The sequence below is a fragment of the Physcomitrium patens genome, chromosome 11 (assembly GCF_059467195.1).
Source record: "Physcomitrium patens ecotype Gransden chromosome 11, ASM5946719v1, whole genome shotgun sequence".
In the NCBI taxonomy this organism is placed as follows: Eukaryota; Viridiplantae; Streptophyta; class Bryopsida; order Funariales; family Funariaceae; genus Physcomitrium; species Physcomitrium patens.
Window position 1 is genome coordinate 7659532 of NC_143420.1, and position 14083 is coordinate 7673614.

The 14083-nt window shown below is 32.3% G+C and overlaps 1 protein-coding gene, 1 long non-coding RNA gene and 1 other non-coding gene across 9 annotated transcripts; 1 reads left to right on the plus strand and 2 right to left on the minus strand.

Moving 5' to 3' along the window:
- Positions 1-2035: 2035 nt before the first annotated feature.
- Positions 2036-2673, minus strand: LOC149988136 (uncharacterized). The gene is made up of 2 exons (XM_090253990.1): positions 2503-2673; positions 2036-2359 (listed from the first exon to the last, which is right to left on the minus strand). Exons 1-2 carry the CDS (start codon positions 2614-2616, stop codon positions 2036-2038), a joined length of 438 nt encoding a protein of 145 aa, XP_090110116.1. The 5' UTR covers positions 2617-2673.
- A 1580-nt stretch (positions 2674-4253) lies between these two features.
- LOC149988137 (uncharacterized) lies at positions 4254-6150 on the minus strand. Of its 7 annotated transcripts, none has more exons than XR_016505465.1 (4): positions 5756-6150; positions 5203-5261; positions 4870-4908; positions 4254-4615 (listed from the first exon to the last, which is right to left on the minus strand). It is a non-coding gene; the product is annotated as an uncharacterized LOC149988137 (long non-coding RNA). The 7 variants fall into 7 exon arrangements; XR_016505466.1 differs by having other exon boundaries at positions 4254-4628; XR_016505463.1 differs by having other exon boundaries at positions 5203-5302.
- TRNAW-CCA (transfer RNA tryptophan (anticodon CCA)) lies at positions 6058-6129 on the plus strand. The gene has a single exon. It is a non-coding gene; the product is annotated as a tRNA-Trp (tRNA).
- Positions 6151-14083: the final 7933 nt, after the last annotated feature.

Sequence of the window (14083 nt, forward strand, 5' to 3'; positions counted from 1 at the left end):
GAAGACTATTGAGTCTTGAAACAAGACTAAGGAATAGAATGGCTATTGCCAAAGACAAGAAGATTAGAGAGTCTTGAAACAAGACTAATGACTAGAAAGGCGATGACAAGAGTGAAGCCTTCTTCATTCTTACCTCCATATATACTCTTAATTAGGAGCTACGTGGCAATATCCTATAGGACCTCTAGAACGTATTGACTTTGTAAGACACATATCTTAACTTACAAGGGAAGTTTTTTATATGTACGCCACATGGTTAACTTGTTCTACAAGCTATCAACACCATGTTAACTTATTGACTAAGTTCCTATCGTACCAATCAACTACAAACACATGTAAAGTCAAAGTAGCATCTATAAAGCTTCTAGAAAGCTTTTCTAGCATATATTATAAAATTAATCTACTTTTATCTACTTTTACTTAATCATACAAATAAATAATATAGTAAATATATATATCCATGATAATTAGAGTCCTTACATCTCAAAAATTCAATAAGTAAACAACCACAATTGTTTACACAAAGCGAAGTTGAATTAAGATGGAAGTTTATGTAAATTCAATATATTTCTACCAAGTTTCTAATCAACAATTTGCATTATAGCTTATACTCATGAATCCATATCCACTTGCGTGGAGCAATAAGAAACCTCAAGGTTTGTGACCAAGGCTAGCTCCCTCACATACAACCGTGAATAGCATTCAAAGATGACCAAAGATTTGCTTCTAAAAAAATCCATGTTAGTTGGTATCTAAGTCCACTAGCAAATCTGATGATGTATCCAACCGAACCTGCTTGCTTAAAAAAGGATTGTAAAGTCCTATGCAATAATCTTTATACTTTTTACACTTAAAGATATAAATAGATTCGAGTCCATAGTTTGCTTTGTTACAAGATTTTTGTGGTTCTATCATTTGTATTGCTGATCATTTGTATTGCTGATAGTATTTGAAATAATCCCAGTATGAAAGGCATGTAGATTTAACAATTTTAACTCGCATAAACTTTAGGTGAATGTAATTTTAGAGTGGTGAAAAGATTGGAGACGAATGGTGGATTCAACTTGTAGTTATTAATCCGAACGATGTGATCTTGAACAAGAGTGAAAGGTCTTATTTCTGTTGAGAACTACTTCTATCCACAATAATAGGTTGTTTTTTCAAGCTTGAAAAACATAATTGCATAAACTTCATAGAAAAACATGATTCATGATTGGAAAATAATTTGTTGATAATGTTGATATAGAGGCATTAATGTTTGTAATGGATGTAGTTTCTATTATCTCCCCTGTACTTTGAAGTGTCGTAATTGCTAAACTTATCAACGGTAATATTTTGACAACAACCTTGTGTACATGAGGCATTCAAAAACATAACTCATTCTTCCGAGTAGATACAAAGTTTTATTATATATATATATATATATATATATAATATTACACTGGTAAATAATTCAATGCACACTGATTTTTATTTAAAAACATATTTCTAAAATACAAGAGCTTAGAATTGGAAATACAAACTCTAGTAGCCAGATTATTCTATAACTCAAATCCACACAACTTATAAGACTACAACACTATTTACACCACTATCAAGAGTAGACGATTTATGATATATATATATATATATATATATTCAAACTAGTGCTATATAATATTTCCAATGAGTCTCCAATATCTAGCTTGTACTCCTCACAACAGATTGCCAATGAATTGGCGAAAAGACAGTTAATCCATTCAGTTCAGCAAACTTTGTAGGGTTCAAATCCCACAAATAACTCCAAAATTTGCTGGAGGTCTTTTCTTAGCCCATTAAGCACCTTACTGCTGTGGTACAAATCAACAAGTAGACATTCTTGTACTCTCAGCGAGTATGTGATAACAAAACAACAGCAAGCGCATAGTAATGAATGGATCGGAGAGAAACACGACGATAGATTCGCAGACACTAAAGCTGATTGCACCTCGAAGACCAGTGAAGAAGTCAGTGGCATCCAGTGCAATGTAGTGCTCTTAGTGATACCAGTGCGCGATTACTTCCCACCCCCACCACCGCCTCCACCACCGCCTCCGCCTCCTCCACCACCTCCACCGCCTCCTTCATCCCCTCCACCACCTCCTCCACCGCCTCCTTCATCCCCTCCACCACCTCCTCCACCGCCTCCTTCATCCCCTCCACCACCTCCTCCACCGCCTCCTTCATCCCCCCCACCACCTCCTCCACCGCCACCGCCCCCTCCCCGGTCCCTCCATCCGCCTCCTCTGCCCCGACCAAATCTGTCCCCACCCCGTCCACCTCTACCTTCGCCCCAGTCCCATTTACCGAATCCCTGCGTCTCTGCGACAACGTTGGTTGCCTGCAAATGGAGCAGTTCCAAAACCATCAACGTGTTAACGCTAGACTGCGAATTTTATGTAAATGACTCGAGATTCACATTCACAAAGATTACGAGCATACGACACCAAGGATGACTTGTTGAGTTGCCTCCTGCGGTTCGACCTTTTCTGACGTCTCTCCCAAAGGCCGAGCCAGGGATTGTGTTGCAAAGAAATGAAGAATCAGAAGCAGTGTCGCAAAGCTCGAAAGAACACAAGCATTCTTGTAGAGTCCCATGGCTGCCAAGAAAATTAGATTCAAGCAATGGTATGGACTGGCGGCTGCAACGACAACTTAAATACAGATACACCAGGGTCAAACTTTCCAAATATATATCAGTGAATTCATACCCCGAACCTTCAACTGCTGTTTCCGAAACAAAGAAAGTCGCCTCCGCAGCTGAAAAGTGCTGGTGTAAGAATTGCTGACCGTGGTCCCCGAATACTTGGCGTGTTGCGATGTATGAAAATCTTCGCTAATTGGGAAACTACCAAGCTTTGCCGATTCAGAATGCAGTTAAGAGATGCCACCTCCAGGTTCCCTCCACACACGACTGCGGACAGCATTTGGAAAATCTCGCCGTGGCAGCACTTGTGCAGATGTAGATGCTGTAGATTGAAGTAGAAATTTACCAGCGTCGACTGGCATCGCTATCCACGTATACAGCGACCACAGACAACTGGCATGTGCCATTTGTGAAAGCATTGACCGAACACGAAGGAAACTTGTAGTTCTAAATAGAAAGTTTTACTGCTCGCGAAGGGTTGCCAGAACTGTGAAAAGATACTTCACGAGGAGTTTCCAACATTGGAATGGCATCTGCAAATCTGATCTTACCCTGCAATGAGCCAATCTGGAAAGCCATCACCTGGTCTCGATCTCCTACGTGAACGGCAACAGAGAAAATGCAGCGCTGAACTTGGAATTCCCGAGCAGCTGGAAGCAGAAAGGGCATTGAAAGGTAACTACGGCCGACACGTGGCTATCTCGATGACTTACGAAGAAGCAAAGCTATGATGGAAGGCATCCAGTGTCGTTGACATCTGGTGTCTAAGGATAAGATAACTGAATGTCTAAACTCGATTGATCTAGTACTGAACATTAGAATATTTATTTTTTACAAGTTTTTATGTTCTTTATTTGTCATACTGTTTGGAATTTAATTAACTTTTGTGAAACTATTTGTATCTTATCCTCCATGGCAAATCATATGCACAATTCTCAACTAACTACAAACTGTAATAATCACGGTTTTGACGTGCTTTAGGTCCATATTTTTCCTCTCATTATGAATGCTTTAGTTTTATGACGTAAAATTTAAGCTTCAAGTCCTAGTTGAAAGCGTTGTTGATGGAAAGTTAGAGTTGAGTGGGATCCTTGACCAGTGTTGTTGTTCCAAGTGAAGGAGCCCATGACTCCCTTGCAGTTGAAGGAACGCCCTCTTTATTGTGCTCACCAGGTCTTTCATGCCAAATCAATTCAGAAAGTGGGAAGCGTAATCAAAGCTCCTGCTGTGCCATAACCTGGACGAGCCTTGGATTAAGTAATAAAAAGGTTTGATACTCAAACAGTGGGCAGTGCGCACCTTGATGAGCAAGTTGTTTCTCATCAAGTATTCATAAACTATGCACTCTATTTATGCCAAGACGGTTACATGCAGTGTAATACTCATATGCTGGCTGTGAGCAAGTACGCAAACGAACGTTGCCGTGATCAGAAGGCTCATACCGTTCATGCTTAACTTCTTTTCACAATATTAATTCCACTCCAAAGCTGCCAAAGCGAAGAATAACACACATACTATACAGTTTAGAATTCATCGACACCAATCAAAACTAAATCACGAACGTAATATTACAACGGACATCAACAAGTTAGCAAGAGTAACCGGTAGACGGATTCGTCCTTATCAATTAAAATGAACATTCTAGATCATGAAGTTCACCACCGAGGTGAACGCGTACGAGTACGAGCTAAAAATGATACAATTCGCTATGAGAGAATGGCCTTTACTGGAGAACTGCATGAGAACATTCTGCGTTTCTTAGCCTCCGCCCCCTCCTCCACCACCACCGCCGCCGCCGCCATTGCTTCCACCACCACCACCACCTCCGCCACCACCACCTCCGCCACCTGCAAGCCCGCGACCACGCCCGCGCCAGTTGCCACGTCCATGACCAAACTTGAATCCATCACCTAATCATGCCTGAGTCTTCTTAGCATTTTCCGAGGTCATCTGCAGATTCGAACTAGTGGCTTCAATCAAGATCTTAATAGCAGTTTGACATTTGCAAGCTGCTTATCCACAAAATATTCAATTGTTCAAACTCAGGAAGATGAGACGTTCCGAGAGAACTTCTAACAGTAGTGTATTCTACCGTGCTAACATTCACTTCAGTTATTAAACCGTACACGTTCACAGCTCATTCTATGCAACAGAAAGTATGTCGAAAGACATGGCAATGGCTGCAGTTGAAGAGTAGATCTCACCAAACATTTGTTGACATCAACGTTTCTCGCAAGTATAGGCTGCGCAAAGCAATGACAAACGAGCAAAACCGCAATAAGGAGCACGAAGAGGGCTCGTAGGCATCTGAAGTAAGCCATTGTTATAGAAGATTGCAATTAAAGATCATCCGAAAGCTCTATATATACAGCCAAATAGCTGGTTCCTGACAATGGACTCCGCAGAATAGTGTGACAGCAACATTGAACAATCAACTGAAATCGCTCTCATACCAGGCTTAGTACTTTCACCTCGCACTACATCTATTTACAACCTTGTCAAGAAAGACATAAAAGCGGGCTCAGTTGAACATTCACCGTTACTCGTCAGCTGCCAATCGACGTAGAGGAAATCCTCATATCACCAAGTGCACTCCCTGCATACGTAGCGAATCTCCCCCACCTTGGTAAGAAAAATCTAACAAACCATACTCACAGTCTGAGCATATCGGATCGCACATAGTGTGTAATAATTACAACTTTTGTGGAACATAGTGTGTAATAATTACAACTTTTGTGGAACATAGTGTGTAATAATTACAACTTTTGTGGAACATAGTGTGTAATAATTACAACTTCCTTGAAATGTGGCCTCTGTAATCTTGTGATTAACATCATACATATATAACCTCGATAATCTTGACATCTTCATCACAAAATGTGACAAGACATTAGCGACCTGACAATGGAATCTGAAAGACAGAGTGCCAGACACTCAATAATCTTCAATGTGTGACAGCCATGCGCCGAAACAGTCTTCAAGAGCCACTTCAAAACTCATTTCATTTAGTAATACTTCTTAAACGTCTAAATCTCTGTTCCCAACTCAGACCATGATCGGATTGACGAAAGCGAGTGATGTGATGCGTACCAGAGCGCATGCAGAGCAGCGACATAAACGCGAATAGCGAGAGACATCCAACGAGTGCACAATGTACGCACACCACAAGGTGCAGGGGCAGAAGCAGAAGCACAGGGACTGAAAAGTGATCGATCACCGGGTGCGACGAAGAGGCCAAGGCGATGGGAAGCTGGACGATGAGCAGCATCTAGTCAGCGATGGGGACCATCGACCCATTCCGACGAGATTCCGATGTCATTCGCGTGTCGCGAGATTCCAGAGAGTAGTGTTTTGGATCTATATTTTTAAAATTTTCGGAGATCTCCATCAGGGGATCCGTGGCGCAATGGTAGCGCGTCTGACTCCAGATCAGAAGGTTGCGTGTTCGATTCACGTCGGGTTCAACTGCCCGGGAATGCACCGGATTCTCACCTATCCAAAAATTCCCTGATCCTTTTTCTCTTTGTCTTATTTCCTCCACCACCTGCATGCATCCATCACCATGTCATCCTCATTTTCGTTACCACCACCAGCGGAGTTAATTCCATCAAACACCTCTCCCCCAACACTTTCTCTCTTACTTTCTCTCTTCCCTTCCACCTCCGTGTATGCGCCTTCGTGTATGTGCTTAAAACATAAGAAAGAGTAGTTAGTTCAAAGATTAATAAATAGAAACTAATTTAAACCTTAAAAAATATAAACTAATTCAAAGCTTATCAACCAATAGATGTTTCACACTTTAACAAGTAAAAAGTGGCCCAAAACTTAACATGCACTATATAGTTCAAAGCCTAACAAATAATAAGTAAAAAGTGGCCCAAAACTTAACATGCACTATATAGTTCAAAGCCTAACAAATAATAAGTAAAAAGTGGCCCAAAACTTAACATGCACTATATAGTTCAAAGCCTAACAAATAATAAGTAAAAAGTGGCCCAAAACTTAACATGCACTATATAGTTCAAAGCCTAACAAATAATAAGTAAAAAGTGGCCCAAAACTTAACATGCACTATATAGTTCAAAGCCTAACAAATAATAAGTAAAAAGAGAAAATTGAATAGAAGAAAAAAAATCAATTAGAAACAAATACAATGGAACAAGAAAATCAAATTTTACTTAGAAAAAGAGTCTAAAGCCATACTTGACTAAATGCCTAAATAGCCTTAGTTAGTCTTATTTATACTTTGTTCAACTATCCTAGAACTTTCTAGAATGTCCCTAATGATAGGCTCTACCAAAATAACTGCCTTTTTAGAAGATTTTAGAGGTGGACCTAACCATAATAACCACTTTAAGTCTTTTTAGAAGGTACCATAGTAGATCCCACATAAACTACCATCTTAACTTCAATTCTAAAAAATTTCCAAAAATGACTCCACCTACATATTTCTATACACAAATAATCTAAATATCCTATTCTTTCCTTTTATATTAAGGATATATAAGATTTTATAATATTTTTATCACATTTTGAATGATCTTTGGTACTTAAGACTTATAAATTAATGTAATTGTCTCTATAAGGATAATTTTATATATAAACTTGGTGTTTATTTTATCTTAAGATTTGATTGAGAAATTAGTGATAGTTAGAAGCCTACTATTTTTTAAGGCAAATTCTCTCTATTCCAACATTGCCCTTTTATCAATATTGAAGCTTGATATTTTTTTATTGAGAGTAAATTATCCCTCTTTTTGAATGCATCTAAGTATTTTAGAGGTTACAAAGCATCTTCTTTTAAACTAATATTACTTAGAATTTTAATTTTTAATTTTTGGAATGGCTGAAAGTAAAGATGTTAGTATAGTTGAATCTTTTGAGTCTAAGTTAGATATTAATATGAATATACTAAAGGCTTTATCTTGTAGAACTACTGAAATTGAAGGATTTTTACAAGATTTTATAATGATGTAAGACCTATAATAGTTCAACCTATGATATAAATACTTTTTCAAGCTTCTACATCTAAAGAAGTGATGGTACCTCTACCTTAATAAAAAAATTCACCTACTCAACAACATAAAAAACCTTGGATTAGTCTTTCAAAAAGTTTGATGGTGCACACTCCAATTTTTAAGGGTTTATTAATCAAATTCAATTTGTAACTTTTCTACAACCTAAGCACTATCTAATAGAAGAGTCAAAAGTTAGTTTAGTTGGAACCTTACTCATAAGACAATCCTTATCTTGGTTTGTTTCTTTATTAGAGAAAATATCTCTAATCTTAAGTAACTTTGAAGCTTTCTTGGAAGCACTTACAAAGACATTTGGAAAACATAACAAGGTCCAATGAGTAACAAGGTCATGCTTTGCATCAATTTATGCATGTGATTTTAGAAAATTGGCTTATATCACTTATTAAAATAAACAAGCTCTTATAAGCCAATTCTATTGAAAATTAAGAAATGATGTAAAAGACCTATTATAATTATTACAAATTCATCCTCAAAGACTTAATGAAGCTATGAATCAAGCTGTAATGTATGATAATTAATTATTTCAATGTTATCAAGATCAATACTTATAGACTGGGATAAAGCAATGTACTAGAAATTTGTATTGTCTTTCTTTAAAAATATATTATTTCTATACTCTGAAAATAAAGATATGCAAAATGATGCAATATGATTTAAATCTTTTATAGCGAAGTCTATTAATTTGAACAAGGTTTATATTTGTATTATAATGAAGAGGGCGAAAAATTTAAGAATTTTGTAAAGAAACAACTTATAACCAAGGATAAGAGAGCAATCATTCAAAAAAAATAAAGAGACTCAGCTACAATAGGGATCGTGTGGCTAGACATTTCAATTCTTCAAATTCATCAAGGTTTTTCTTTCTTTGCCTAACCTACTCATTACTTTATTATATCTTTATTTCTTGACCCACAAAAACTTTAAAAAAATGCCTTAATAGATTCAAGAGCATTTGCTTGCTTTTTAGATGAAGAATATTTTAAACTTCATAAAATTTCTCTAGTACAAAAGTCAAAATTTATACATGTAGAGGTAATAGATGGTCAATTTTTATCTTTAGGTAATGTTACTTATAAGATCATATTATTAGAAATATCATTTGAGAGCCATAGTAGCAAAATAATATTCAATATTATTAGATTCTCATCTAATCCTATCATTTTAGAACTTTTGTGGTTAAAAAGATATAATCCATCTATAGATTGGAGATTTCATAAGATTGAATTTCTTATAGAATTTCTTTGAATAAAACCTATGAAGAAGTTATCAACAACAACGTCCTTATTTTAAGAAATAAAGATATTTATGAAGATTATTAAAAAAAAGTACCATTTGTTATTTATGCAACTCCAACTTGTGAAAAAGCAAGCTTGCTAGTAGCTATCTTAGAATAATATGAATATTTTTAAAATGTCTTTTAAAAAAAGAATGTTGACATATTACTAAAGCATCAATAGTATGATTGTGTTGTTGATCTTTAAGAAGGAACTAAACCACTACTTGGCCCAATTTACAACCTATCACAAAATAAGCTTTTGACATTGAAGGATTATATCAACAAAAATCTTGTAAAGAATTTTATGTGATATTTTTAATCTCCAATAGATGTACAAATATTTTTGTGAAGAGAAAAAATGAATCTTTGCAAATGTGTGTTGATTATTGCAACCTCAGAAAAATAATTATGAAGAATTATTACTCATTTCTATTAATATTAGAACTTTTGAAGAAACTTAATCAAGCTAAGATCTACACTAAAATAGATCTTTGTGAAATATACATTTAGTATGGATTAAAGAAAGAGATGAATAGAAGATAGTATTGTGAACAAGATATAAACATTTTGAATATAATTTCATGTCTTTTGGATTAAAAAATGCTCTAGCTATATTTTAGTATTTAATAAATGATATTTTTTAAGAATTCTTCAATAAATTTATTATCTACTATTTTGATGATATCATAATTTAATCCAAGATTATTTAAGAATATAAAGAATATATGAGATTAATCTTATTTAAGTTGTAAGATATAAAATTACATGCTAAATTAGAAAAATATATATTCCATCAGCTAAAAGTAGAATTTTTTGGATGTATTTTATCAAATGAAGGTATGTTGATGGACTCAAAGAAAGTTCAAGTTATAACAAAGTTATAAAATTTAAAGAAAATATAGAATATGTAATATTTTCTTAGATTTATTAATTTTTATTAAATATTTATCAAGAATTATTCCAAAGTTGTTGCTCATTTTACTTAATTGACATCAAAAGACAAATTGGAATGAAAACTTCAAAAATAAATGATTTTTCAAGATTCAAAGGAGGCTTTTACTATAGCTCTAATTTTAATACATCCATGTTTCACAAAGGCCTTCTATTTAGAGATAGATGCTTGTGCCTTTGGATTAGAAGCTATACTATTATAAATATGAAAGGATGGAAAGCTCCATTCAATTGCATTCTATTCTAAAAAGTTTTCAGTTATAAAGATCACTTATAAGATTTATAATAAAGAAATTTTTGTGATTGTAGATTTTTTCCAAGAATAGTGTCACTTGTTGAAAGGCACTAGAAAACTTATAACTATATATACAGATCACAAAAAATTAGACTATTTCATGACAACTGAGGTTTTGAATTGCCATTAAGCTTGTTGAAATATATTATTATCTTCTTTTTATTTTGTAATTACATATAAACTAATAAAGCAATAAGGACTATCAATTGCTTTATCAAGTAAATCATATCTTCCTTCAAAGATGAGAGAAGCAATATTTGATTAACAAACCATCCATTCCTTGAAGGATATGGTATATTCTTAATCAAATTCTATGCCTTTTTCAAGAATTATGTATACCACAGTAATGTAAAATATGGCAATAGCTTCCAATGAAGTAATCAAGTCTATATCTAGTAGATCATGTTTATATCGAGTAGGATGATGTTTATATCTAATAGAATCATATTTATTTATAATACTTTTGAAAAAAATAATAATAATTAGGTTTATTTTTAAAGATACTAGTAGAAGAATATTAAAGTGATTTAAATTTGAATGATTATGATTGAAGGAATGAACATGAAGAGTAACTCAAAGAACTTGCATCATTATAATACTTACATTGATGACAAAAAAATTGCATCCAATTAGTAAGCTATTTTTGAAATCCATTATCTTTTATGAATAAGATATAATTGGTGATTTTTAGGCTTTTTGAATGGAATCCTTGTAAACTATCAAAGATTGCTTAACAAAAAGTTACAATCTTTTTTCAATTAATTCAAATACAAGCAGATATCTATCAAATAGATTATAAATGAATGATTATCAAGTGACGAGAATAGTATATTGTTAAGAATAAGAACCCAATGAAAAAAAATAACTACGTAAATTTTTTTTCAAAGAAATATGACAAAATAGAAGTAAAAAAACATGTATATTAAAAAAAAAAAAACTAGAATAGCTATTTCCAAAAGATAAAAAAATTAAAGACTCTTGAATCAAAACTAGAGCAAGGAATTGAAAAGAGTAAAGAAAGCTTCATTCTTACTTCAAAATACTATCCACAAAGGAGCTACATAGTGATATTATATAAGACCGCTAACATGTGTTGATTTTGCAAGTTAAATATCTTAATTTGCAAGATAACTTTTAATGTGTACATCACATAGTTAGCTTGCTCTAAAAGTAATAGGTTTTTTAGATCACATTTCTATATATACTACTAAATTTATAAAAACATATTTTTATTTAAATGATATTTTGATAATATTTTGTATATACTATTATATTTGTAGGATTTTATAGTATTATAAATACAATTAATATGCTCTAATTTAAGTCATTTTCTTTATTCAATATTGTTATAAAAAATATATTTTTTAAAATTTAATATATTATAGAATAAGAATATATACTCTAATTATATAGATTTGACTTATTACTTCATATATCACAAATGAAAAGAAAAATATCATAAATATTCTTTAGATTTGCAAAAATATCAAGAATATTCTTATATTCTTGATAATATCAAATCTATTCTTTTTTCTTGTAATAATTGTAAATTTTTCCTTCAATATAATAAGCTATATTCTTTTGGTTTTTTTAGTTGCAACTAGTGCTCAATGCATGTGCCACATAGATTTAGGCCCTAATTTTTTTTACATCTTTAGTACCTCACAAATGCCATTGTTACCACCTATATTTTTGTGCTTGTCAAACAATTCTCTGTTCCTCTATTCCTTAAGATTTGTTGTCATTACTAGCTATTGCTTTTTAGCAAATAAGATAATCTCCATTAATGTCTCATTAAATACTTTTTTGCGTCTCATATAGAAAAGCATTGAATTTTGAATTGTTTCTTTTATGATTGATTACTTCAAAAAGATGCCATATGAAATTTGTAAAAAGGTTTATCATTAATAATTTAGGCTAAATTATTGAGTCATTCAAAATAATATTTTTAATTTTTCATATTGTACATATTTAAATCAAATCGCAAGTAAGATAAATATTAATACAATAGACACTTGTTATATAAGATGCTAATTAATGAAAATACAACTCACAATTTTCTATCACATCTTGGCTTTTGTAACATACAAAGAATCTTTAATTTTTTATCAATAACTTGTATTTTTATGAAATTGTTATTAAGCAAGTTGACTAGCTAAAATATATATTGACATGATGAGTGGTACCAAAAATTTGGTACTGCTATATAATATTTTAGAGTTAGCCAATACAAATCTTAATTCTAAGTATGCATTGAAAGAAGTGCCACTAACGGATATTCCAAAGGACATTTGTAGCTATCCACATAGACAACTCAAAACAAGTTGTCTACCATTACCAAATAAAAAATTGATTATAAGTTCATGTATCCTTCCAAAACTTAGTTGATATCGTTTATTTTGAAACAGTCTTTGCCATCTTCAAGAATCATATATATCACATCAACATGAAACATGGCAATAGCTTTCTAAGAAATAATCAAGTCAAATAGAATCATATTCATATCATTCATATTGCACATGTTGTGTCTCCTTCTAGATCAACTAAAATTCTTATATTAATTTTCTTTACAACTTCCATATTTGCTTAGTAACATCATGACTTGGAGGTTTTTTTAGATTGATTTTTTTTTTATTTTTGAATAATGAAAAATAGAAGAATTTGACAAAGACACTTGATCATTCCATTTGTGATCATAATAGTCTTCTAGTTTTTTTTTTAGTGTAAAAGCCAAATCTAGTAGTTGCTAATTTATAATGCTTTTGAAAAGAGAGGAAATAATTAGGTTTATTTTTAAAAGTGATAATAAAAAAAATATTAAAGTGATTTAAATTTGAATGATTGTGATTGCATGCATAAACATGAAGAGTACCTCAAGTAAATTGCATCATTGCAATACTTACATTGATGAAAAAAAAAATCAATTTCAATCAATTAGATATCTTAAGAATCCATCATCTTTTTATTAATAAGATATAATTGGTAATTCTAGGTATTTTGAATGCATTCCTTGAGAATTATAAAAGGTTGCTTAAAAAAATGTTTCAATCTTTTTTCAATTAATTCACATACAAGCAGATGCCTATCAGATGGAATACAAATAAATAATTGTCAAGTGAAGAAAAAATGCACCTCTCTACTATTATAGAAATCCTATCAAAATAAGGAAATTGATTGTTGATACTCTTTACTTCAAGCCATTGATAGTCTTGAAAATAGTACCACTCATCTTTAAGATGCAATGTCTTCAAAAACGTCCAAAGGTAGATGTGAGTTTTGTGAGGTGTCCAAAATGCAAAAAAAGACAGAGCTCAAGTTTGTGCAGTATGCACTTTGGGCCTTAATTGCAACTGAAATAAACATAAAGAATATGGCTTATCACATTGAAGAGAAAATTTTCAATTATTACAAAAATAAAGAGTAGATTTGATATTATTAAAAATAAAAGAATATTCTTGATATGTCAGCAAACTTCAAGGATATTTATGATATTATTTTAAAACTAAACATAAGGTAATAGTATTTTTAAAATTTAAGATATATTTTTAGTAATTCTATTATATTAAGGTTTAATTTTACTACATATTTTATTTAAAAAACATAATTATTATATATTCAATTAGTCAAAATAAGAGTAGAAGCTTTTTTTAACACATCTAATATATGTATTTTTATTAAAAACTAAACAGAATATATTTTAATATATTTTGAGAATTTCAAAGCTTTAAAAAAAATTAAATAAAAAATTATCATTACTTAATCAAAAAATATTATAGTCTTTGCAACAAATAAAAATTATAAAAAAAACTGGTTGTATAATTTTATATATATATATATATATATATATATATATATAT